This window comes from Urocitellus parryii, chromosome 4, assembly GCF_045843805.1.
Source record: "Urocitellus parryii isolate mUroPar1 chromosome 4, mUroPar1.hap1, whole genome shotgun sequence".
Lineage (NCBI taxonomy): Eukaryota > Metazoa > Chordata > Mammalia > Rodentia > Sciuridae > Urocitellus > Urocitellus parryii.
This window is the reverse complement of record NC_135534.1, coordinates 62,614,021-62,640,950: the sequence shown is the minus strand read 5'-3', so window position 1 is coordinate 62,640,950 and position 26,930 is coordinate 62,614,021. Positions and strand designations below refer to the sequence as shown.

At 37.8% G+C, this 26,930-nt stretch overlaps 1 protein-coding gene, 1 non-coding gene and 1 pseudogene across 6 annotated transcripts in view; 2 read left to right on the top strand and 1 right to left on the bottom strand.

Moving 5' to 3' along the window:
- Window positions 1-26,930, top strand: part of Stim1 (stromal interaction molecule 1) — a 215,609-nt gene that overhangs the window by 23,065 nt on the left and 165,614 nt on the right. The window contains exon 1 of one of the 5 annotated variants that reach the window (XM_026401089.2): window positions 7,453-7,532. The exons of the other annotated variants lie outside the window; for them this stretch is intronic. Within the exon in view, the coding sequence (XP_026256874.1) occupies window positions 7,514-7,532 (19 nt within the window). The 5' untranslated portion in view covers window positions 7,453-7,513. Of the gene's footprint in view, window positions 1-7,452; window positions 7,533-26,930 lie in introns of those variants that run through there. 5 annotated transcript variants of the gene reach the window in all.
- On the bottom strand, window positions 12,962-13,964 carry LOC113191354 (methionine adenosyltransferase 2 subunit beta pseudogene; annotated as a pseudogene).
- Window positions 22,971-23,077, top strand: LOC113191391 (U6 spliceosomal RNA). The gene has a single exon (XR_003301874.1). It is a non-coding gene; the product is annotated as a U6 spliceosomal RNA (small nuclear RNA).

The window sequence follows — 26,930 nt, the reverse complement described above, 5'->3', positions numbered from 1 at the left end:
TAATGACTTCAGTGTTCTATATTACCATTGTCTATGTCATGCTACTAGGATTAATGTTGAACTAAGACACATTGGATTATTTTGAATGGTCAGAGAACTCTCTCCTGGAGATCCAGAAAATAGGGCAGAATGTGTGGCTGCTAGACAGTTTCATGTTGTGTCAATGGCACAAATTTGGAAGCAGTCAGACCAGGTTTGAAATCTGGCTTTTCTGTTGTTTAATTAGCCTCATGATCCTGGGTAAATCATTAATCTCTCTTTGTCTTTACATGAATTATTTTCTTTAATCTTCATGATATTCATGCTATTATGAGCATGAATTTAAGGGCCATACAATGGACCTTAAAAAAGTTGTTGGCTTTTTATTATCAATATAATATTACTTTAAATATAGGATTCTTAAGTGGCATGAGGGGCTTAGTCGTGCCTCTGACCTTTGCAGGTTTCTCCTCGCATTTTTTTTTTTTAAAGAGAGAGTGAGGGGCTGGGGATGTGGCTCAAGCGGTAGCGCGCTCGTGTGGCATTCGTGCGGCCCGGGTTCGATCCTCAGCACCACATACAAACAAAGATGTTGTGTCTGCCTAAAACTAAGAAATAAAATATTAAAATTCTCTCTCTCTCTCCCTTTCTCTCCCCCTCTCTCTCTCCCTCTCTCTCTCTCTCTCTTTTTTTTTTAAAGAGAGAGGTGTGAGAGAGGGAGAGAGAGAGAGAATTTTAATATTTATTTTATATTTATTGGTTTCAGTGTCAGTCTTGGAGAGTGAAATTCCTGTTTCTCTGAAGGACTTTGATTTTAGGATTGTTGCTTCTAAAAGTTACTTCTGGAATTGTTACTTCTGGAAAGTCAAGAACCTAGTTAATGAGAAATTTTAGTTATTTTAGAAACTGGATATGGCTCCAAAATGGTTTTTAATTAATTAATTAGTTCATTTATTTAAAAATTTTTTAGTTGTAAATGGAAAAAATACCTTTATTTGTTTTTATTTTTATATGGTGCCAGGGATCAAACCCAGGGCATCACGCATGCTAGGCAAACACTCTACCACTGAGCCACAACCCTGGCCCCTTCTGTATACTTCCTGTATACTTCTCTATACTTCCTCACACATCCAGCAACTCCTCACACCTCCCCAAAAGAAAAATAATCAGATTCACACCACTGTGTGATGGTGGAGTCTTTGGCATCTAGTTTTCTGCTACTACCACTCAAAACTGCTGCTTCAAGAGAAGGCAGTAAGCTCCTTTTCCATACTCCCCAACCATGACTTGGTTTGTGCTGTAAGGACCACTTGGATCCTATTTTAAAGAGAGCTTCCTTTCTCATTTGGGGATTTTAGACTGTTCAACATATAAAAAATGACTATAAAATTTAACCAAAGAGGAATATAACTCATTGCTAAAATGGCAAGTTTGGATGACTGCAGGGTGAGAGGGTAGACTTCCTGGGGAGGTAGGGAAGGGACAGCTAGATGAGGAAATATTAATGACTTTTGAGTTTTTCCTTTTAGAATATGGTACCATTGCCATTTTTTTTTTTTTTAGTTGAAAGTTGCAGGAAATATTATGAACCATTTTAAAGTACACAATTCTGTGGCATTTAGAATACTCAGTGGTGTGCGACCATCACTTCTATTTCAAAACTATTTTCATAATTCCAAAGAAAACCCATACCCATTAAATAGTTGTTCTTGTTTTCTCCCCTTTTCCTTTCTCTTGGCAGCCATAATTCAGCATTCTATCTTTATGGATTCACCTATTCTGGATATTTTATATAGATGGAAACAACATACAATATGACTATGTCCTTTCTTTTGCTTAACGTTTTTTTCCTCCTCCTCATCCTCCTCCTTCTGCTTTTTTGTGTATGGTACTGGGAACGGAACCCCAGCCTTGTGAAAACTAGGCAACTGCTCTACCACTGAGCTGCATCCCCAATTCCTTAGCATAATGTTTTGGAGGTTCATCTGGGTTATAGCATATATTAGTAATTAATTCCTTAAAAACATTTTTTTTTTGTACTGGGAATTGACTCAAGGGCTCTTTACCACTAAGCTACATACCCAGCTCTTTTTATTATTTTTTTATTTTGAGACAGTGTATCATTAAGTTTCCAAGACTGGCCTTGAACTTGTGATTCTCCTGCTTCAGCCTCCTAAGTGATTGAGATTACAGGTGTGCACTACCACATTTCTTTTTATGGCTGGAAAATATTTCATGTGTGTGTGTGTGTGTGTGTGTGTGTGAGTGTGTACACACACATCACAATTTGTCATCTGTCAATTGGTGGATATTTGGGTTGTTTCCACATTTTGGCTGTTGTAAATGTGCTACTAAGAATATGTTTGTAGCCATATGTATGGTGGTGCATGCCTATAATTCCAGCTACTTGAGAGTCTGAGGTAGGAGGATCTCAACTTCAAGGTCAGCCTCAGAATCTTAGCGAGACCATGTCTCAAAATAAAAAGGGCTGGGATGTAGCTCAGGAGTTCCCCTGGGTTTAATCCTCAATATTGCAAAAACTAAAATTAAAACTAAAACTAAAACAAAAATATGTATGTTTTTATGTGTATCTGATTGTGTGTATGTTTTAGTTCTTTGGGGTATATTTCTAGGAGTGGAATACCTGGATCATTTGGTAATGAATGCTATGTGTAAATTTTGAGGAATTGCCAAACTATTTTCTAGGTTATGTTTCTTTCTTTCTTTTTTTTTTTTAAGAGAGAGTGAGAGAGGAGAGAGAGAGATAGAGAGAATTTTTAATATTTATTTATTTTTTTTAGTTCTCGGCAGACACAACAACATCTTTGTTTGTATGTGGTGCTGAGGATCGAACCCGGGCCGCACGCATGCCAGGCGAGCGCGCTACCGCTTGAGCCACATCCCCAGCCCCTAGGTTATGTTTCTAGTGAAAATAATATTTGATTCGTTTCTGTCCTTAGCGTCTAGTATATGACCTTTCATGTAGTTGATGTCAAAATAAATGCTAAATGAAACTCAAATATAGACTAGAATTTTGAGCATAGCTGAAGGCTTGCTTGGCAGTAATGGTTTGGTGGGGATCAGTTGGGTGCTGCACTAGATTCATCCACATATTTAATATTTGAGGCCCTATTATATGCCAGGAACTCTGCTAGCTAAATGGTATGCAATATAATAGTCCCTACTATCTTGTTTTCAAGTAGGGAAGATAGACAATAAGCAAATAGATGTAATATAGCATGATGTTAGGTAAATTCCATGAAACAAATAAAATAGAGCAAAGGTTTAGAGAGTAATGGGGGTGATATTTTAGGTAGAGTGGTGAGGGAAGGCCTCTCAATTTTTGGGCCTTACAGTCAATTCATAGGAGCCTGGACCAGGAATGAGAAGACCTGGGTATTCTGTTGCTGTACCTCTGTAACTTAGTAAAGTTACTTAAAATTTTAAGGTTGGAGATATTTTGCCTATAAAATGGTTTGCAGGAATCCCTGCCTTGGTATTGTGGGGGGTGTTGTAAAAGCTCATTGAGTTAATTCACATTGAAAATGCTTTTTTTTAAAAAAATTGATTTTTTTTTTTAGTTACACATGACAGTAGAATATATTTTGACATACTATACATATATGGAGTATAACTTCCCATGCTTGTGGTTTTGTATGATGTGGAGTTGCACTCATTTGTCACGTATACATATATGAACATAGGGAAGTTATGTCTGATTCTTTCTACTGTCTGAGAATGTTTTGTAAACTGGTACCAGCATGCTTTGTTTTCCCTTTCCTAAGTTGAGAGGATGGGTGAACAATGTGGGAACCAGCCAGACTTTTTTCAGCACCTTGAAGGCAAAAGGAGCTGACTTCTACTAGAAATGTTCATGTTAACTTGTCTGGGATACTGATTGATGCAGCATTAATTCAGGGGCTGAGAATGAAACTCATGCCTCAATTGGGGCTCCATGTAAATTAGCAAAAGGGAATAGCTTTGGGAACTTGGGTCCCTCTTGTGTTTAGTGCCCAGGAGGAAAAGTGTGGAGACCACTTTTCACTCTTTCTTCCAGTTCAGCCTAATTTTTTGCTGTCTGAACCTAAATGGATTAAATAATCAGCATTCCTCTAGAAATAGCTTGAGCCAGGTTGCTTTGAGTTCTGCTCTTTGTGTGGCACTGTGGGCCATAAAAGAGACTAAATGTGGTCTCTACTCTTGTCTTTGGGTACTTACAAATCATGTAATTTCTTACCTAAATGAGAGATTAGTATGCCCTGGAGTCATTGAGGAAGATGTTCTGAAGGAGCTGTGCTTGAGTGGGCCCTGAGTGCAGAATGGATTTAGCTTGGTAATTCTTTTTCATGCTTTTTGTTCTTTTCAGTACGAGGGATTGAACCCAGGAGTAATCTACCACTAAACTACATCCCCATCCTATTATTATTATTATTATTATTATTATTATTATTATTACTATTATTATTTATTTTGAGACTGGGTCATACTAAGTTACCCAGGCTGGTCTATATCTTGTAATCCTCCTGTGTAGCTGGAATTCCTGGTGTGCTAACTTGTCTGGATGTGCCACCATGACTGGCTTTTTCATTTCTCTTTAATGAAGTCTTTTATTTTTCCCCTCTATGTCCACTTTTGACCATTACAGTTTTGAAGTCTTTTCTTTCTTTTTCTGGACCTCATTTTTGGCATTATGTCTATATACAATCATCTGAGTGTAATATAGAGATTAAACAGGTGTAAACTTTGGAGTTAGAATTTCTTTCTTTTTTTTTTTTTTTAAAGAGAGAGTGAGAGAGGAGAGAGAGAGAGAGAGAGAGAGAGAGAATTTTTTTTTTTTAATATTTATTTTTTAGTTCTCGGCAGACACAACATCTTTTGTTGGTATGTGGTGCTGAGGATCGAACCCGGGCCGCACGCATGCCAGGCGAGCGCGCTACCGCTTGAGCCACATCCCCAGCCCATGGAGTTAGAATTTCTGAGTTTAAATCTTGGCTCTACTGGCTAGCTGTGGCCGTAGGGAAGTTATTTAACTTATAAAACTTTAATATTTTCATCTGTAAAATAGAAATAATAATAGGGTTGTTAGAGCTGGGCATGGTGGCGCATGCCTGTAATCCCAGCAGCTTGGGAGGCTGAGGTAGGAGGATGGCGAGTTCAAAGCCAGCCTCAGCAAAAGTTAGGTGCTAAGCAACTCAATGAGACCCTGTCTCTACATAAAATACAGAAAAGGGCTGGGGATATGGCTCAGTGGCCAAGTATCTCTGAGTTCAATCCCTGATACCCCCCTTCAAAAAAAAAAATGCACAAAAGAGTTTAAATGTGGGCCAGGATTGTGGCTCAGTGGCAGAGCGCTTGCCTAGCATGCATGATGCACTGGGTTTGATCCCTGATACCACATAAAAATAAACAAATAAAATAAAGATATTGTGTTCATCTACAACTAAAAATACATTTTTAAAAAAGTTCAAATGTTTTATAGGTAATTTAGCTTCAAACATAAAAATAGATCATACCATGTGATTTACCTATTTTCCTTCTAGGTGTATACCCATGATAATTGAAAACATGTTCACATAAAATCTTGTACAGAAATGTTCATAATAGCATTCTTCATAATACATAAATAGTAGACACAACCTAAATGTTCATCACCTGATGAGTAAATAAGATGTGGCCTATTCATGTAATAGAATATTAATTAGCCATAAAATGGAATGAAGTTCTGATAAATACTATAACATGGCTGAACCTCACAACATGCTAATTGAAAAGGTCATATCATATGATTCCATTTATATGAAATAACCCGAATACACAAATCTGTAGAGACAAAAAGTAGATTAGTGCTTGTCAGGGTCTGGGGTAAGGGAGGTAATGGGAGGTGACTGTTAATGTATGGGGTATCTTTTGGAATGTTAAAAATGTCCCTAAATTAGTTTGAGGTGATGATTGTACAACCTTATGAATATACTGAAGACCAATGTATAGTCTAAAAAGATGAAATATATGAATTATATATCAATTTGTGTTGCTGGGTACTTTATAAGTGAAAAGATTTTTTTGTTTTGTTTTGTTTATGATGTGGGTGGCTGGAAAGTCTAAACAGCATGGTACAAAGTCCTGGTGAGATCTCCCTTGGCTGCATCACATTATGGTAAGAGAAAGAAGAGAAGGTTGTATGCAGAAGAGACCAGTTCATGGACTGTCCTTACTTTATAACAGCCACTCTTGGGAGAATTAATTCACTCCTGTGAGATCTAGCCACTCCCTGAGACCAGAATTTAACATTCATGAGGGTAAAGCCACATGACCTTAATTAATTACACTAGGATTTTTTGTTTGTTTTGATACTGGAATTTAACTGTAGGCCTTGCATAAGCTAGGCAAGTGGTTTAACATTGAACTACATCCCTATCCCTTTTTATTTTATTATGAGATAGGGTCTCATTAAGTTACTAAACTGGTTTTGAATTTGTGATTCTTCTGCCTCAGCCACCTGAGTAGTTGGCATTATAGGTTTGTGTCACCATGCCCAACTAGACTCCATCTCTTAAAAAGATTCCACTCTCTCAACACTGCCATACTGGATACCAAATTTATAGTACATGAACTTTTAGGGTCAAACTATATGTAAACCACAGTAGTGAATTATAACTCAACTTAAACATAAATAATTTAGATTTGCTGAGATCTATAGAAAATTAAACTTATTTTCTTTTCTGAGTATAAGTCTCTTCCCAGGACTTTAGCCTACAAAGTTGAGGACTTCTGGACCATATTCCAGTTTCAGATGTGAGCCTGAACATGATCTTAGTTTTGTGCCCATGGTGTGTGGGTTGATGAAAGATGTAACATTGCTCTGCTTTCATGCAAGAGAATATTTTTTTCCCCTTTTGGCTAAGAATTGGCATGGATGTGTCACTCTCCTAGTTTGGGAGATATAGGATGTGAAGAATGGGTTGTTGTTTCAGTTCTGTGGACATCTTGAATATCATAAAATTGTAGGCCAAAAATAGGTGCTAAAGCATTTAGCCTGAACTCTTAATGGAGAATTCCCTGGGAACCAGCTGAGGACCCAGAGAGAGAGAGAACTCAAGCCTGAGGGAACAATTAGCTGAGAGATACAAGTTACAAGTGACACACACACTTTTTTTTTTTTTTTTTTTGAGATGGGTTCTGCTCTGTTGCCTAGGTTGGCCTTTTGCTCCTGTGACTCAAGTGATCTCTCAATTGGCTTCTGGGTAGCTGGGACAATGGGCATGTAACACAGTGCCCTGCTGACAGACCATTTTGTTTTCATCTTTTCATAGATGAGCAATTAAAAGTTTGAGGGGAATTTGTTTTTCTTTTCTCCCTGTCAGTAGGTGCCAATGGACTTCCTTTTTTTTTTTTTAATTTTTTTTTTAAATATTTATTTTCTAGTTCTCGGCGGACACAACATCTTTGTTGGTATGTGGTGCTGAGGATCGAACCCGGGCCGCACGCATGCGAGGCGAGCGCGCTACCGCTTGAGCCACATCCCCAGCCCCCGCCAATGGACTTCCTTATGGCTGGTATTATGTTTTGTGCTATAAGAAGAAAAATTGGATCATATACTTAAGGAGTTCCCAAATACCCAGGAGGTGAAATACACATAGAATGACAGGAATCCAAGGACTAGTTCACATAGGATTGTGCACAGTCAGGGGAGGAGAGATGGCAATGAGCTAAGTAATAGGAGAGGAAGCCTGGGAAACCCAGCTTCAGCTCAGGTCTCTAGGGAGAAAAGGAAGGATACTTTGTGTGAGTGTGTGTGTGTGTGTGTGTGTGTGTGTGTGTGTGTGTGGTTACTGGGGATTGAACCTAGTGGCACACTCTACCACTGTGTTACATCCCCAGCCTTTTAAAAAAAAAAAAAATTTTTTTTTAAATTGCCCAGGCTAGACTTACAATCCTGTTTGTAGCTAGGATTACAGGCATGTACCATCTTACTGGTTTAGGATATGTTTTTGACCTTAAGTTTCCTGTCCTATTTCTTTCTTTCTTTCTTTTTTTTAAATATTTATGTTTTAGTTGTAGTTGCACACAACTACATTTTGTTTTATTTTGTTTATTTATTTTCATGTGGTGCTGAGGATCGAACCCAGGGCCTGAGCCACAACCCCATCCCCTCCTGTCCTATTTCTATATCTTTTCACTTTTGCTCTACAACAAACAGACCTTTGAACATCTCTTCCGAGCCTACCCCTGCACTACACAAAACTGGAAATGTGAGCATTATGAAACCTGGATCCTGCCTCTAAAAATACTTAATATGTTGGGGGTGATAGATCTGTAAACAACTGATTCTAATGACATGGATCAAGGTGTGTAATAAATAGACAAGAGATGAACTTGGTATGTGAGACTACAGGCTGGCTGATTTTAACATGGGATAGGAAAGCCTACCCTTGATAAAGGGCCTGGATGGAGGAATTGGTTAAGATTGTTGCCAGAAGAAGCAAAGGTGCAGAATGCTTCTTTTGGAGTATGACCTGAAACACCTTCAAATTTGATGTTCTGTGTTTTGGAATCTTTCCCTCCTCATCACCCTTCTGAGCAGTTCTGGGCTGACTGCAGAAGGCCCTTCCCTTCTGCACTTGTTCCTCCTTTGCTGTTTTGGAAAGAAGAAGCCTGAGCAGTGCCACAGCTATGCCAGTTGCTATGGGGCCAGAAACAGGTGAGACTTCTACACTGCTTTAGTTGAGGAGTGGAGGATTTGTCCTCTTTAGCTAGATTAAGGCTTGCCTTTGCTGTGAAACTGGATAAGTAGTCTACATTGCTTGTTTTTCATTTGGGTTATTTTCAGCAAGGTGGAATGATTGAGATGCTTTTGTGGGGTTCAAACTTTTTGCTTGATCCTATTTACCAGGATATGTGCTCAGCTATTTCCCAGATCAGCTTTTCCAAACAAGCAGTATTAAAAGCAAGGAACACTTCCCTTCTCTGTCAATGGCCAGAATAGGAAATGTAAGAATGGGTATTTAATTTACTTTTACAACCCAGGTATTAAATAGAGATAATGTATAGTTTGGAAATTGCCATATAGTCTTTAAAGCTGTTTTGAGGGACTCATCTGAATCCTTCTTGTTCTTTCTTGTCATCTCAATGGCCAGCTCTACTGTGAGGCTTCGAGAGCTCTGTAAATGAGTAGGCCTTTTTCTGATTAGAGACTTGATCAATTCTGTGCATGAATGACTCTAGGGGTAGTAAAGCAGAGGGAGTGGCCTTGCTGTACTAGGAAGCGACCCATCATTGACCCTTCAGTGGTCCATGTCCTAGAGTGTTCTCAGGAGTTCCCTATTTTTAGTTAGTGCTTACTGTGTGCCAGGCAGTTATGAATACCCATGCTAGGTGCTGGGGGTCTATCAGAGATACCTAAGACAAGAGTATTACTTTACCACTAAAGGTCAATTCATAAAAAAAATGTGGTTTAATCAATATTGGTACAAGGAGAAAAGTTTTTTACAGGGGGTGTGAGAAAGAAGCTTGCCTACTATGTGTCATATACTATGCTAAGTGCTCAAATAGATCTACCAGGAAGTCACAGGATATTCTGAGCTGCTTCTAAACAGACAGTTAATAATAATGATTTTTATGATTAAAAATCAAATGTATATGGGGTACTTATGTGCCAGGTATAGTTATGTTTTTAATTCTCACAATAGCCAATGCTATAGATGTTGTTATTCTCATTTTATAAATGAAGAATCTAAAGTCAAGTATCTAGTAGTTGGTGGAAGCAAGACTCAAATCTAGTTAGAATTTTATTATTTTTTTCCCTCTTTTGTGGTACAGGGAATGGAACCTAAGGCTTCACTCAAGCTAGGCAAGCTCTCTACCACTGATTTACATCCTCAGCCTTAATAAAAAATTTCATGTCTAATTATAAATCTATGTTTTCAAGCACTGCAATATGCTGCCTCTCCAGTAACCTTGATACATACTTTTATTTTGGTAGACCAGGCTGCCTCCTTGGGAGGAGTAAAATGTGGTTATTTGTTGCCACTTCCTTAGCATTTGAAAATGTTTTTTTTTTTTTTTGAAATGCTTGTTAGGCATTACCTAGGTACTATAGGTACTAATTAATTTTTTTATTTCTTCAATTAAAAGGTTACATATTAATTCTTCCCTTCTCTCTCTCTCTCTCTCTCTCTCTCTCTCTCTCTCTCTCTCTCTCTCTCTTTTTGTGGTACTGGTAATTGAACCCAGGGATGCTTTACCACTGAACTGTTTCCCAAGTCCTTTTTATTTTTTTATTTTGAGACAGGGTCTCTCTAAATTGCCTACACTGGCCTTGACCTCCTCATGCCTCAGCCTCCTGAGTTGCTAGAATTATAGGTGTGCACCACCACGCCCAATTACCTATTCATTCTTCAAGATATCTTTAAATTTTCTTCTCTATGAAGATTTGAGGGGCTGGGGATGTGGCTCAAGCAGTAGTGCGCTCACCTGGCATGCGTGCGGCCTGGGTTCGATCCTCAGCACCACATACAAAGATGTTGTGTCTGCCAAAAACTAAAAAATAAATATTAAAAACTCACTCTCTCTCTCTCTCTCTCCCTTAAAAAAAAAAAGATTTGACTTTTCATTCCTATTTAAATTGTTCATTTTCTCTTTTGTGCCATTATTGTAAATAGTATAGCCCCTCACTATCACCATTTTACTTTAATGGTATACTTCTATCAGATTTTGAATTGCTAGAGGGCAGGGGCTGATTAATCTTAATTAAAAAAAAGTTTTTTAAATTGTTGATGGACCTTTGTTTTATTCATTTATTTATATGCAGTGCTGTGAATGGAACTAGTGCCTCACCCATGCTAGGCAGATGCTCTACCACTGAGCCACAACCCCTGCCCTTAATTTTTTTTTACATGCCAGCAATACATATATTTTTTTTTAATATTTATTTTTTAGTTTTCGGTGGACAGAACATCTTTATTTTATTTTTATGTGGTGCTGAAGATCAAACTCAGCGCCCCGCGCATGCCAGGCGAGCGCATTACTGCTTGAGCCACATCCCCAGCCCCAGCAATACATATTTATTACTCATTATTCATGAGTAATCAGAAGACTTATAAAATCTATTATTATTAGTATAATCACACATATGAAGCATCACAGCAACATGGAGTATAAAGAATGGTTATATATTTATATTTAAAATATAAATATACACATAAACTGCAAATTAGTACAACTACTCTGGAAAGCACTATAAAGATTCTTCACAAAATGGAATACCAGATGACCGAGTTAATCCATTTGTTGGTATTTATCCAGAAGTACTAAAATCGACATACCACAGTGATAAAGCCACTCTAATGTTTATAGCAGCACAATTCACAATAGCCATATTATGGAATCAACCTAGGTGCCTGTCATTAGATGAATAGATCAAGAAAAGTGTTATATATACACTGGAGTTTAATTCAGCCATAAAGAAGAATGAAATAATAGCATTTTTCAGTAAATGGTTGGAAGTGGAGAACATCATGCTAAGTAAAATAAGCCAGATTCAGCAATCAAGGTTTGAATGTTTTCTTGCATGTGTGGAAACTAGAGCAAAATAAAGGAAAAAAGGTGGTGGTGGAGATTCGATATCATAAATATATATATCAGTGGAGTAGAAGGAGAATGAGAGGGAGGAAGGAAGGATGTGAAAGAGGATAAAATATGGAATGAATTTAACAAAATCATGTTATATGCACATATAAATGTAACAAAGAGAATTTACCTTATGTATATGTAGAAAACATCAATCAAAAATAAATAAATAAATTAGTGAAAGGAAGAACAGTAGAATAGAGGAAGGAGAATAGGGGAGGGAGGAGGTAAGAGATAGGGGATAGGGATTGAAATAAAATTCCTTGACTGTATGATTTTTGTCAAAATGAACCCAACTGGCATGGGGTTGTAGCTCAGTGGTAGAGCACTTACCTAGCATGTGTGAGACACTGTGTTCAATCCTCAGTACCACATAAAAATAAGTTAATAAAATAAACGTGTTGTGTTCATCTACAACTAAAAGAAATGAACCCAACTACTATGTACAACTATAATGCTATAATAAATAAATTGCATTAAAGGCTAAAAAATAAAAGTATTTCAGGAAAAAAAATACACATACACCTATTCTCTCGAGTGGTTACCATACACTGCTAGGAAAGCAGGAGGCATCAAACTTGTAGATGGATATACTTAAGTTGCAAAATACTTAAGTTGCAAAAATAAAGTTTCTTTTTTCAAGTATTTGATCTGAGCTCAACCAAAGCAAATAATGAATATCAATAATTTTTGTATGGTTTCATACACTTTATTTTTTAAAAAAAATTTTAATTTTTTGGGTACTGGGGATTGAACCCAGCGCTTTATCACTGAGCTTCATCCCAGCCCTTTTTATTTTTCATTTTGAGACAGAGTCTCGCTAAGTTGCTTAGGACCTTGCTAAATTGCTGGGAGTGGCTTTGAATTTGCAACCCCCTGCCTTAACCTCCTGAGCCACTGGGATTACAGACATGCTCCACCATTTTCAAACAATCAACATACAAGAGTCAACAACTACAAAAACAAAACATAAAAAAATTCAAAAAACAAACAAACCAACACAACAACCCCCCCTCAAAACACTCTGAAAATATGGAAGTTGTAATAACAATATATTTCATCCAAAATATGTTTATAGCACATCTGTTTCATTTCTGATTTTCAAATATTTAAGAATTATAGTTTACTTTATTCAAACCGCAAGTTAAGACAGAACAAATGAAATGATAAACAAAAATCATTACTGCAAATAGCCTCATTGCCTATAGTTTTTTTCGACAGTTTCATTAGTACAAGACCATCATTTGCCTGAGAGATCATTAAGAGCTGCAATTAAAGAGTACCTTACAGATGATTTTCTTTTTTCTTTAAAAAGTGTCACATATTATACTTTTCATTTTAAAAAATCCATAATAAATTAATAGAAGACTGTTTGTCTCCATCTCTTGCCAGGGAGGAAAGGCTGGAGTGATTCTTTGGTTCCAATTCAAAATGGTGTTCATTGGCTAATGCCCAATGTCTCTAATTTAAAGCAGTTGAGATGAGCATTTCATGGATGTTGTGCTCCTATAACTGAGCTGTCAGTAATAGGTCTTAAGTGAATGCTGAAGAGGTTGAAGGCATCCATAATTACACATGTCATTTTGTACTTAGTCATCTGTTTGTTACCAGACCGGTGAAAGGTTCCCTTAATTGTCAGTTCCATCATTCTCTGCCAGCTGCTAACATACAGTGACCACATCTTTGACATATGTGGAAAACCTCTGCTGCTAGTAGAGCATGTTTACTGACTGATTGCTGAATTGCACTTCAACAAACATGACTGTCATAGTACTTTAAGTTTTTCAACTTCCCCCATGTGGAACAGGGATTCTCAAAACAGCAGCTCTTAAATGGTTTTCCAAGTCTGCATTTTTTCCTAACAAAATTAGGAGAAAATGCAGACCATTCAAATTTAGGGGACTTGGTGTGTCTTGTTCCTTATAAGGTGGATTTATTCCATCAAATACATAATCTTAGCTATTACAGATATGAAATGCTCTGTCACTGCTTCCTTAGCTAATATTCCAAAAGCATCCACATTAACTTGAGAAGCAATATTTGGCTGATTCTCTACAATATCTGGCCTCTCTGTTGTGCGATATACTATAACATGAAGCCGAGAATCATGCATGTGTGATGAACTGCATTAGAAACCAATAGATTAACCTGTTCAAATATTGGTCTTGCCTTTCTAAAACCACAACCCAAAACATGCCAGTTAATCTACTGAAATTCTTTGTATACAGCTCTGCCAAGAAGTCCAGTGGCACCAGTAATCAGAACCCACCTACTGCGGATTTTTACTTTCTCCTCCACTAGCTTCCTGGAACAAAATGAATGGAAAGCTCTTTCTCCCATCCTACTGTGCTCACTGTCATGCTACTGCTGCAGCAGTTGCCACATCCCCAGGACTGATTAATCTTTATCTCATCAGAAAAAACAAGTATTGAGTTATCTCATACATACAATAAAAGTAATCAAATGCTTGATGAATATTTACCAATGTGTATGCTCATGTATGTAATAACCACCCAGGTCAAGATACAGATATAGCTGGGCATGGTGGTGCTCACCTGTAATCCCAGTGATTTGGGAGGCAGAGGCAGGGGGATTGCAAGTTCAAAGCCTGCCTCAGCAACTTAGTGAGGCTGTCTATCTTAAAGAATAAGAAAAGGTTTGGGGATACAGCTCAGTGGTTCAGTGCCCCTGGGTTTTTAAGTACCAACCAACCAAACAAACAAATAAAACCCCCAAAACATACATTTCTGTGTTTCCAGAGTCTCTAACAGAGAGGTTTGCAAACTTTTTCTGTGAAAGGCCAAACAGTAAGATTTCAGACTTAATGGGGCCGCACAGTAAGTTTCAACAGAAAAGCAGCCATACAAAATATGTAAATGAAAATGTATGGCTGTGTTCTAGAAAAACTTTATTTATAAAAATAGGTGTTGTGTTGGATTTGAAAATAGGGTCACCGTTTGCTCACTCCTCAGCTAGCCTTGTATTCAAGGACAAAGTAGAAATTTGGTAAACGTTTGTTGAGTTGTAGACAAAAACCTTGATCTCAGAAACCCTTTTCTTAATTTTCTAGCAGTGGGGCAGCTTGTAACTTCCCCATAGACTGGTGATTTTGAATCTGCTTCTTGGAGCAGGCTGCCTTTTGACAAATTGTGTTCATAAGAGAATAAAAATGTCATCTCTTGTAACACTCTCTTAATTTTGGTGTCCTGTGATTTTGGAACCTTAGCAATCCATGAAAGCAGTAAAGGGATATGTTTGTGTGAATCTCCTGAGGCCATGAACTATTATATCTCATTCACTATATCCATAATGCCTAGCTAACACAGATTAACAGAGATGCTTAATAAATATTTATCTTTGAATAAATAGTGAATTTAAGTTGCTCTCAGGATTTTAATAAGCATAATGGAAATTGTACATTTACATACAATGAACATATCTTTGCTTTTGATTTCAGTTATGCTAGTTCTGTGTGTACATTAGTTTGCTTGTGCTGAGTAGTTCTTTGACTGGAAGTTGATGGCATCATAGGACATAAACCTGTCCAGTGAGTGAATGACCTTGGACACAGTGTAAAGCCAAAATAACAGGGCTAAGTGCTTGAATATCTACATGTTTACTTTCACTTTCTTGTTCATTAGCAATATTAGCTCAAACATGTTGTTATGAAGCTTTTTTTTTTTTTTTTTTTTTAGAGAGAGAGAGTGAGAGAGGAGAGAGAGAGATAGAGAGAGAGAATTTTTAGTATTTATTTTTTAGTTCTCGGCAGACACAACATCTTTGTTGGTATGTGGTGCTGAGGATCGAACCCGGGCCGCACGCATGCCAGGCGAGCGCGTTACCGCTTGAGCCACATCCCCAGCCCCTGTTATGAAGCTTTGATAATTGTATATGGCTGGTTAAAATCTGGATCAACATATTGAGAAGAAAAAGTAGTGTTAATAAACACAGCTGGAAAGGTTGAATTATTTCCCAGTAAATGCACTTTGTTTATAGACAAAACCCTTTAAAACATAAAGGGCTGTGAAAGAAGGTAATCTAAGTGTTGATAAAAGGATTGGTCTCACTATTTCGGAGTCAGGAACAGGCAGTTAAATAAACTGTCACTAACACTGACAGAATTTCAAAATAAATAGAACTTATAAGTTTATGCATAATCATTTTAAGGTAGCTCTTTTGTTATGCTTATAAACCCAAAACATATAACATTTTCCATTTTTATTGAGGATAAGTACCTGCAACATTTTTGTCCCATTACCCCATTCTCTAATTAATGTCCATGCAGGTTTGATCATTGGTATGCTTACAAAATTATAACTGAATAGGTCTCTTACAATGACATTGTGCAAAATAGTGATAATATCATAGTCTTACAACCACATTATTTGTTATGATGCAGTTGATTAAGAGGAAAATTGTCATAACAAAATCAATGTTGAGGTATATGTAATCTTAAGATGACCCCACAGAAGAGCTGTTTATTTGCAATTAAACTGATAAAGTACTGTACTGATACACACACACACACACACACACACACACACACACATACACACACATGTGTGTACATATGTAACCATATGTATACATATATACAATAATATTAATAGCTACATATGTACACATATACATGTGTATATATGTATTCAGCCATTTCCCCCCAATAGTTGGCCTTCATAACATGTGCCTTTTAATTTTTTTTTTAATCTTTTGGGATGGTGATTTGGAGACATGTGTCCTCGGATGGCCACACATATAGGGATTGCCCACTGAGTGAATTTTTTTTGTGCTGGGGATTGAACTCAGGGGCACTTCACCACTGAGCCCCATCCCCAGCCCTATTTGTATTTTATTTCAAGAGAGGGTCTCACTGAGTTGCTTAGCACTTCACTTTTGCTGAAGCGGGCTTTGAATTTGTGATTCTCCTGCCTCAGCCTTTTGATCTGCTGGGATTGAAGGCATACACCACTGCACTTGGCTGATTGAATCTTGATTCCTGCCACCTCTCATGTATTCACAGAATATTTATGTGTATTTATGTGTATTTGATGAAGATTGGAAGGGATTGGCATGAAAGTTAGGAATGGGGTGAGAGTTGACTAATATTACTGTCAGAAATAAAAGGCAAATTCTCTTCTAACATAAAAATATTTCAATCTCTTATTTGATCCTATTTGCTATTCTGGGAGGTAGCCCTATTTGCACAAGAGTAAGATGAAGCTCTGAGGGTAACTTCTGTAAGGTGTCATACTTCTATTAAGGCAGCAGAGCCAAGATTTGAATCCAGTTTCTGTTACCCAGGATCTGTATTTCTTCCAATGCAGCAGTGACTCTTAAGCTTTTTTTTCAGGTGTCCTCTGGCTTCTCAGAGGTACCTCAGGAATCACTGTGGGAGGGGTGAGTCATTGCTAAGAACTTGAGGCTCCTCTGATAAGTCTCAATTGTAGATTGTAGTCCCTCCACAATTAGCTTTTTTTTTTTTTTTTTTTTTTTTTTTTGAGATGCTGGGGAACAAACCAAGAGCTATACCACTGAGCTGTATCTCCAGTTTCTAATTTTTTTGGTACTGGGGGTTGAACCCTAGGGCACTTAACCCGAGCCACCTAAATTGCTGAGGCTAGCTTTGAAATGGAATCTTCCTGCCTCAGCCTCCCAAATTGTTGGGATTACAGGCATGCACTATCATGCCTGGCCAACTTTTAATTTTTGAACTTAAAAATTTTTAATTGTGGGGCTGGGGTTGTGGCTCAGTGGTAGAGTGCTTGCCTAGCACATGTGAGGCACTGGGTTCCATCCTTAGCACCATATAATAATAAAGGTATTGTGTTCATCTATAATGAAAATATATTTTAAAAAGTTTTATTATGGAAATTATAAACATATTTAAAAAAATAATAAATGTAATATATATAATGAACCCTCATGTGCCCATTACTCATTATCTAAAATTGTGCACTCACGGACAATTTTATTAATCTTGTTTCATCTTTATTCTTCCATCATCTTAGATTATTTTGAAGCAAATTCCATTTGTAAACATTTCAGATACTATATACCCAAAAGAACTGTTTTTGAAAAGATAACCAAAATATCATTATCATGCCTAAAAAACCAATAAATCCCTTTAATATTCTCAATTAAAATAATATTGTGATTTTATTTTAAATTTCCTGTAATGACCATGATTTTTTTTAAATTGATTGTGTAGGAATTAAATCTAGGGCTTTTTAAATGCTAGGCATTTGTTCTACCACTGAGATATACCCGCCCTGATATTTCTGCAGAATTGATTTGTTTTTATCAGTACTCCAAGAAGGTCTATACATTGCTTGATCTAAATCTTGAGCCTTATCCATAGCTTCCCACTTCTTTTTTTCTCTTTTCTTGCAATTTTGTATAGAGGAAGTAGATCATTTGTCTTAAAGGCTTTTCCAATTTCTGGATTTTGTTGATTGTCTTCTTATGGTGTCATTTAAGACATTCTTATATCTTCTGTATTTCCTGTAAATAGGGAGTTTGATCCTAAGGCTTGGTCGGATTTAGGTTTAATCTTTTCCCCCCTTTTCTTTCTTCTCTAACTGAATCCGTCTGATTTCCTTTTTGTGAGGTTAAAATGAATGAGTAGGGTCAGAGGTTGTCAACTTGATGTATTCATTAAAATATTTCCTTAAAATAGTTCCAAATGCAAGAGGGCTTCTTCCTCTATCCAAAGGGCCTGACTGGCTTCACTTGTGTCAGTTTTTGCCTAATGATTGTAGGATTCATTGATGTTTATTACCTCTCTCTGTTATTTCATTAGAGACCTAATTAAATATTGAGACTCATAATTAGGCTTGACTTGAGCTATACTTGAAAATACTTGCTTAAGTGGATAAATAATACTAAACAGAGGAAAGAAATTGTCATTCTATTGTTTAAAAATAAGTTTTAAAAACTAATGGATTGTAGCTGTTCTTTAATAGCAACATTTATTATAGGAACCAGGCACTGTGAAGTGGGGACAGTGACTGTAACTAACTTTTCAACTCTTTTTTTTTTGGGTGATACTAAGGATTGAACCCAGGGCTTTATGCATGTTAGGCAAATGCTCTCCCATTGAGCTACATCCCCAGCTATTAAGACTTTTTAAACCTTTTTTATGTACCCATGTTTGTTGTTTATAGTTTATATTCTTTTAGAACCTAACAGTTAAACTCCTGCAACAAAAAGGGGGAGACAGTTGGCTTTTACCCCCAGAACCAGGCGTGGGGGAAGGGAGTACTAAGTGTTGGAGTAGGAGTTCTGCTTTAATGAGCAAAGGAAGTGGTTAAGTCCTTGAGGCCTATGCAACTTGAAGAAGAGCCTGAAAGTTGCCTTGGGAGCATCTAAAATTAGATATTCTTAGCTGAGCATGGGAGGACCAGTCCCTTTGCTTTACCTCCAGTTCCAAATGCAAGAGGGCTTCTTCCTCTATCCAGAGGGCCTGACTGGCTTCACTTGTGTCACACCTGGAATGTTCCAGACCCAGGTTCCTAGTAGCTGTGTGTAGGGCATATTCTTCAGAATTCTGAATTGCTAATCGAAGGACAAGGAGTGAAAGACTCCTTGTTTTTCACCTTGTTCTAAGGAAAACCAAGGACAGGAACCTCTTAGCAATAGTTTACGCTGATCCTTGGCCAGTAATACCTTATGTCACTCTGGCCAAGAGAAGAGCTGATGTGGAGCACTTGGTGTTCTCTAGCCTTTGCAGAGGTCACAGGCAGACGGGGAAGGGAAGCAAAGCCTTAATTAGCTAAGGATTCCTGGAGCACAGCCACTTGGCAGTGTCTTACTTTAGCTCCTTGGTGGGATTGGCTCTTTCTCCTAGTGACATTGCAAATACTCCATCCCTTTATAACTGCTAAACCTTTGAAAGATTAGTCTTCTTTCTTGAGCTTCAAGACAGAGTGTGCATTCTGGTGAGGAATGATTTTATAAGCCAGAGAGGTGGAATGATAGTTTATTTATTTTTTTTCCAAGAGCAAAAAGTTTTATTTAGAGGATAGGGAATGATAGTTTCTTTCCTCTGTTTAGTATTATTTATCCACTCAAGCACTTTTTTTTGATAAATAGACCATAATTTTTTGAATAACTTAATTTTGTTTATTTTTTATGTGGTGCTGAGGATTGAACCTATTTCCTTATACCTGCTAGGCAAGTATTGTACCACTGAACCACAACCCTAACCCTCAAGCACATTTTATTTAATTTATTCTGAACCAGCAGTTCTGTGAGTTGTAGATAAGGAAACTGAACCCAGAGAGGAGAAGTACAGAACTAAGTTATAGCATTTGACTCTGGATTCCCGGACTACTGTTCTTTTATTTTTTAATTTTTTTTTATCAGCATATGTAGAAGGAGAAATGAGAAGAATGGTAATAAAACAGTAATTTTAATGCAGCAAGCACTTCATAAGGTACTTAGCTTATTTTTTCACTACACTATTGGTTACATTTAAAAACAAATTTTCATTACTATTTATTTATGAAAAGTAGTTTAATATCACAAAACTAAATCTGTATCCAGGAAACTGATAAAAAAATATTGCTTTACTTATCTAAGACCATTGCAAGATTTATAGAGCAGAGAGATTCATCACATATGTGGTCACAATCTAATCCCTATTGTGATGATAGGGAAACTGAGCCTCAGAGAGGTCAAGTGGCTTTTTCAGGATACAGAGCTATGAATTGGCTAAACCTGGATTTAGATCTAAATACTTTTGACTTTAAAGCCTGTGTCTTTCCTTCATTGTTCTATATTCCTTGGTTGTTGTTTATTCTAAAAGAAAAATCTTGATTAAGTCACAAATGCAATGCTAGGTACAAGGGACATAGGAAGTGTAAAATTTAGTAGTTTTTGTCCTTATGGAACTCATTTGGTGGTGCTGACTACTATGATAGAAGGAATGGAGTATAGAGATAGTGGGGTAAAGGATAGTGAGGGTGTAGGGGCCTCCTAATCTTGATGGTGGGGGACATTGTCGAGGAAGTCTTCCCAGATAAGTTGAACTTCAACTAGTGATAAAAATGCATGGGTCCTGGATCATACTGCCTTGTCCCATTGGCTGCTACCTGTAATGTTTTGGGAAAGTTACTTAACTTCTCTGAACCTACTTCATCTGTAATAATCTGTAATATGGAGATAATCATATTATTAACCTCACAGGGTTATTTTGAGGATTAAGATGAGATAATCTATGTTGAACATTTATCAGACTCCCTGACATATTAGCTCTTATTAAATGTTAAATGTTAACCTCTAGGCTGTGTTTCTTCTATATCCAACTCAAGTGGGGACAAAGGAAGTTAGGCATTCTTAAGTGTTTTTTTTTGTTTGTTTTGTTTGTTTGTTTGTTTGTTTTTTAAACCAGGGCTTGAATCCAGAGGCATTTAACCACTGAGCCACATCTCCAACCCTATTTTGCATTTTATTTAGAGACAGGGTCTCACTGAGCTGTTTAGCACCTCACTGTTGCTGAGGCTGTCTTTGAACTCGTGATCCTCCTGCCTCAGCCTCCCAAGCCACTGGGATTATAGGTATGTGCCACTGCACTTGGCTCTTCTTAGGGTTTTTAACATTCAGTTGTCAGTCCAAGTAATTTCAAAATACTCCCTTCAAGCTTAAGATTCTATCAAAGGAAAATCGGCTAAGTTAATTGTTTCCAGGAGGGCAGCTGTCAAGTGAATTTGTCTCTGGTGGTAACCCACTCTGGCTTGAGCTTCCTAAAGTCATACCTAGGAAGCTCTTGGGAATATCTGATAATGGCCCCTCTTTTCTCTCTTACCTCTTCATTGGATAGGTTGGAAGCTATATGAAACTAAGAGTACAACCAGGGAACTATCTTCCCTCTTGGTAATTTGTAGGTGTCCCAGAAGAAGGTTGGGGTGGTGGTGGTGGGGTGAGATTTCATTTACCATTTCAGTCTTAAAAAACAGTTTTGAGTTCCTGTCCTCACTCTGCTATTAATCAGCGATATGGTTTTGAGTAAGGCATTTCTCCTTTCTGCTTTCCTTCCTTCCTGACTCCCTTCCTTCCTTCCTCCTTTTCTTCCATCTGTCTATCTATGCATCTTTGGTAGTGCTCATTACTATGATAGAGGAGATTCGAGCATAGAGATAGAGGGATAGAGGACACTGGGATCTAATTCATCCCTCCCTTACTCTAGAAACTAAGGTAGGAGGATTGCAAGTTCAAGGCCAGCCTCAACAGTTTAGTAAGAACCTGTCTAAAATAAGACATAGAAAGGGCTGGGATATAGCTCAGTGGAGCATATCTGGGTTCAATCCCCAGTACTATGGGGAAAAATGAAAAGGATGAAGAAATTGGGTTAGATTGGTTATATCCAGTTAATACTTCTTAAACTTTTACTATTGGGCTGGGGTTGTGGCTCAGTGACAGAATTCTTGCCTCTCATATGTGAATCACTGGGTTCAGTCCTCAGCACGACATAAAAATAGACAAAATAAAGATATTGTACCCATCTATAGCTAAAAAAATAAAATAAACCATTTACTATGATCAAGTCACTGTTCTAGGATGATGGGAATGTATTGATTGAAAATCAGACACTGCCTCATGGAATTAAATTTAGGAGAGATGATTAGATGATATGAACATGGAAGTATATGTTATAGTTAAAACTTTAGTAGTTGAGGGAAGGCAGACATTTGTATGAATCACTGTAGTCTAGTAGTTTTCCTAGAGATGGTGTGACTTAACCAGCCTCTAAAACTCTGCTTAATGTTTATATAATGCAGAAGCTCAGTAGGCATTTGGATTATGAAAATGACTTGAATGTAGTTGGGAGTGAGCAGAGAATAGAATTCTCTGGAGAAGGTTGTACCCTGTTATACTGTTGTTATGTGTATTGTATGTGGGATATTACGGCAGGGGTTATTTCCTGGGAAGCTGAAGGTAGCATTGTCAGAGGGAGAATTTGAAACTAAGGATGGAGGAAGGAACTGAGCAGAAGCTCATTGGTGTTGTGAGTAGAGGCAAAGGATTACAAATGAGGTCAGAAATTAAAAGGATTGGGAACTGGTAGATGTTGGAAAATGAACTGGGACAGGGCAACAGTTTTTTTTTTTTTTTTTTCCAGGTTGTGAATGACAGAGGGTCTTGAAACCTGAATAAGCTTATATATAATTTACTAAGTCTTTACCATGTAGCAGGCACTATTCTTAGCATTTTTAATGTTAAGTTTGTTTAATCTTTATTAATAGCTTATTTAATCAGTAAACTAACCCTAACAGGGTAGTATTATCTTACTGTTTCCCAGAAGAGAAAACTGAGGCTCAGAGAACTTAAATAAATTGCCCAAACTCACATGGTTAAAAAGTGGTGAAGGGCTTGCTTTGCAGCACATAAACTAAAAATTGAAGTCATGCAGAAGAGATTAGCTTGGCCCCTGTGCAAGGATGATACTCAAATTTATGAAGCATGCCATTAAAAAAAAAGTGGTGGAGTTGGAATTCAAGCCTAAGTGATAAATTTTCAGTCTTTGCTCTTAATTACTATGTTATACCATTTTAGACCGAGAGAAGTCATTATAGATTTCTGCTCAGTGAAGATACTTGTTGTGATAGTATGGGGCAGGGCATTTTCCCAAGGGGCAAATTGAAGTCACGAATATGAGTCTAGACTGTTAAAGAAATATGCTTTTGAAAGTGTATAAAGGTCTTGGAGTTGGGCTGGGGAGGTGGCTCAAGCGGTAGTGCGCTTGCCTGGCATGCGTGCGGCCCGGGTTCGATCCTCAGCACCACATACCAACAAAGATGTTGTGTCCGCCGAGAACTAAAAAATAAATATTAAAAATTCTCTCTCTCTCTCTCTCTCTCCTCTCTCACTCTCTCTTTAAAAAAAAAAAAAGAAAAAAAAAGAAAAAGGTCTTGGAGTTATTTCACATTTTTTTTCTGAGATGTATCTGGCAGTTGCCAGTCTTCCCTGGAGTCACAGCCCATTTTATAAATTATTTTCCAAAGAATTTTAATCTTAAGGAGGCTCTCCTCTTTTTATTGAAAAGGCTGTTCAGGCAGTGGGGCCTCAGGAATCAGGTTAGGAATAGCTCCTTTGGGGGTCAGAGTCCAAGCAGCATCTGGAGGTATTTGCTAGAGGGGAAGTTGAACCCAGTGAAACTTCCTGCTGCTTTTAGAGTTTGCTCTCCTGACAGAGTGGGGGAGTGTTTCTTGTTAGATTTTAGTCAGTCTGGTTGCTCATCTTGAGATCTGGGCAAGTTGCAAGGGTTGTGAAAAATAGTTTTTGTCCATGAGCAACCCACATGGACAAAATGCCCACAATACAGCGTCACAAATGCCCACAATACAGCGTCACAAACACTGCAATAGAGGTACATAGAAAATGTACTGGGAGAGAAAGGAGGATCAAAATATCTAAGAGAGTCAGGGAAGATATCAAAGCTGTTTAAAGCTTGATCTTCAAGGATGACCAATACTATGCCAGGCAGAGACTCTAGAAGGTGATTTGGTAGTGTAAGTATAAAAAAGCATGGCACATTTAGGGAGTGGTGAATTGTTCTTTGAGCTGGAGTTTTGGGATACTTGGAAGAAGTGGCAGAAAGATGAAGCTGAAGGTATGGGAGGGCCAGATCCTGAATGACCTTGTATTTCATAGCAAAGAACTGAGATCCTATTAGAGTTGAGCTTTGCTATAGATATTTAAGATGGAGATAATAGTTAAGAGTAGTGTAGTAAAATGAGCTCCCTTATACCTCTGCTTAGGATGAATAGATTAAAACTAGAGTCAGGGAAGTCAGCCAGAAGGCTGTTAGGATAGCAGATGAGGAGGCTGGAACAAGGGTCATGGCGGTTGACTTGAGTGGCTGAAGGGTGAAGGAGGAAGTGTTGGGTGACTGGATATTACTTTGATGCTATTAATACATGGAATACAAGGAGAGCTAATTTGGGAAAGTTAATTTTTTTTTAAATAATTGTGGTAAACCCAGTGGTACTCTACCTCTGAACCATATCCCCTGCCCTTTTTATTTTTTATTTTGAAACAGGGTCTCACTAAGTTGCCCTCCCTTAGTCTCCTTAGTCACTGGAACTACAGGCATGTGCCAATGTGCCTGACAGTTTTTGAAATACTTATGGGTGACATCCAGAGAAATATCTGTTACTTGCAGGGAGATATGAGTTTGGGGTCTTCCGAGAGGGGGAGGAGTATACATACAGGAATCATGACATCTAAATGATAGTGGAAATCATAGAAGTAGATCACCTGAGTAAAATCTATAAAATGGGGAAAGGAATGGGTTTGAGAATAGAGCCCAAGGAACTGTCAATTACGTGTAGCATTATGTAAAGTTAGGGAGTCTAATGAGGAGCGATCAGAGAAGTAGTTCTGAGAAAGTATTATCTGGGAAGCCAAGAATGAGAGAGCTTCTATAAGAGGGCAGTAGTGGCTATTGCTGAGAGAACAAGTAGGGTGAGCCCTGAAATGAGGCTACTGAGTCATTGGTGACCTTGGTGATAACAGTTTCAGTGGAAGGGTGGGGACGGAAGCTAGACTACTGTGGCTTAGGGAGTGTGCATGAGGTGAGAGTGTAGAGGCAACAAAAGACTTCTTGTTTGAGAAATATAGTGGTAAGGGAAAGAAGGAAAGAGGTTTGTATTTTGAAGAAGAGACAGGAGGGGCAGGTTCACAGATTTTATTTTTCAAGTTGGTGCAGTGGAGTGGAGATTTGAATAGATAAACATTGAATGGAGGAAAGATTGAAAAATGTAGCCAGGGTGTAAAAAAAAAAAAAAGAAAAGAAAAATGTAGCCAGGGTGAGATGCAAGGAGGGAGGGGAGAAATCCTGGGGATTGAAATTGGGTAAATTATATTGTTGTATTGTGCGCGTGTACAAATATGTAACAAATCCCATCATTATATACAACTACATTGCATCAAAAAGTGTGGAAGGAGAAAGAAAAAAAAAAAAAGAAGTGACCAGTGAAGGTGCCATAACTCTTGGAATATTCCATATTATTGTGGGAGCCCTGATCTATGCCTCTGCTGAAGTCTGTAATCACTAGGTATGGTGTAAACAAGGGAGAACTGTCTTCAATAATAAGAAATAATAGCATTATTGGGTAACCTCTGCATTTCAGGCATTTTTCTAGGTACATCTGAACACATTAGGTACATTGCTGATGTTTACCACAGCTCCCAAAAGTAAGCATTGTCACCGTTTTCCAGATGCAGAAACAGATGAATGAAGACACACAGCTAATTAGTGGTGGAGCCAAAGTTTCAGTCAGATCTGCAGAATTCCAAGGTGTGCTCCTTCTGCTTCATAGTGCTGTTTTTCTTTTTTCTTTTCTTTTTTTTAAAATATTTATTTATTAGTTATTGGCGGACACAACATCTTTGTTTGTATGTGGTGCTGGATGATCGAACCCGGGCCGCACGCATGCCAGGCGAGTGCGCTACCGCTTGAGCCACATCCCCAGCCCCTATAGTGCTGTTTTTCTAGTACGAGTTTGATGTTGAGATTGCCTATGCAAGTGACAAGGATAAAGTTCTGGAAATGTTGCTAGTCTGGAGGGGGAGTATTACTTCATCTGAGGGAAGTCAGTGGTTCTGGTGTCTGCAAGGCTTTTCCATTTTATTTTTCTTTTTTTGAAAAAACCAGTGGTTGAACCCAGGGGTGCTAGAAACAAGGTCTCACTTAGTTGCTGAGGGAGATAAGTTGTGATCCTCCTGTTTCAGCTTCCTGAGTCATTGGTATTACAGGTGTGCATCACTGTTCCCGGCTCCTTTTTGTTTTGTTTTGTTGTGATACTGAGGATATTGAAGCCAGGCGTGCTCTGCCACTGAGCTAGATCCCCAGTGCTTTTTATTTTGAGACAAAGTTCTCACTCAGTTGCTGAGGCTTACCTGAAATTTGTAATCCTTTTGCCTCAGCCTGCTAAATATCTTGGATTACAGGCATGCACATGATTCCTGGGTTTTTCTCCATCTTTCTGTAACTCCTTTTTTTAGTATCAAGGCGCTTAACCACCACTCATCTCCAACCTTTTTTTTTTTATTATTTTAATTTTGAGACAGGGTCTCCTTAAGTTGCCTAAGGTCTTGTTAAATTGCTGAAACTGGCTTTAAACTTGTGATCCTCCTTCTTAAGTTGCCCCAGTTGCTGGGATTAGGGGTATACACCCCCCTTGGCACATATTTACTTGACATAAGGTAAGGAACTGTGTTTTACTTATCTCTCTATTCCCAGCACCTGGCACATGAACTGAGTAAATGTCCTAAATAAATTTATTCTGGACTCTTTGTCTTTATTAAATGAGAGAATTGGATAT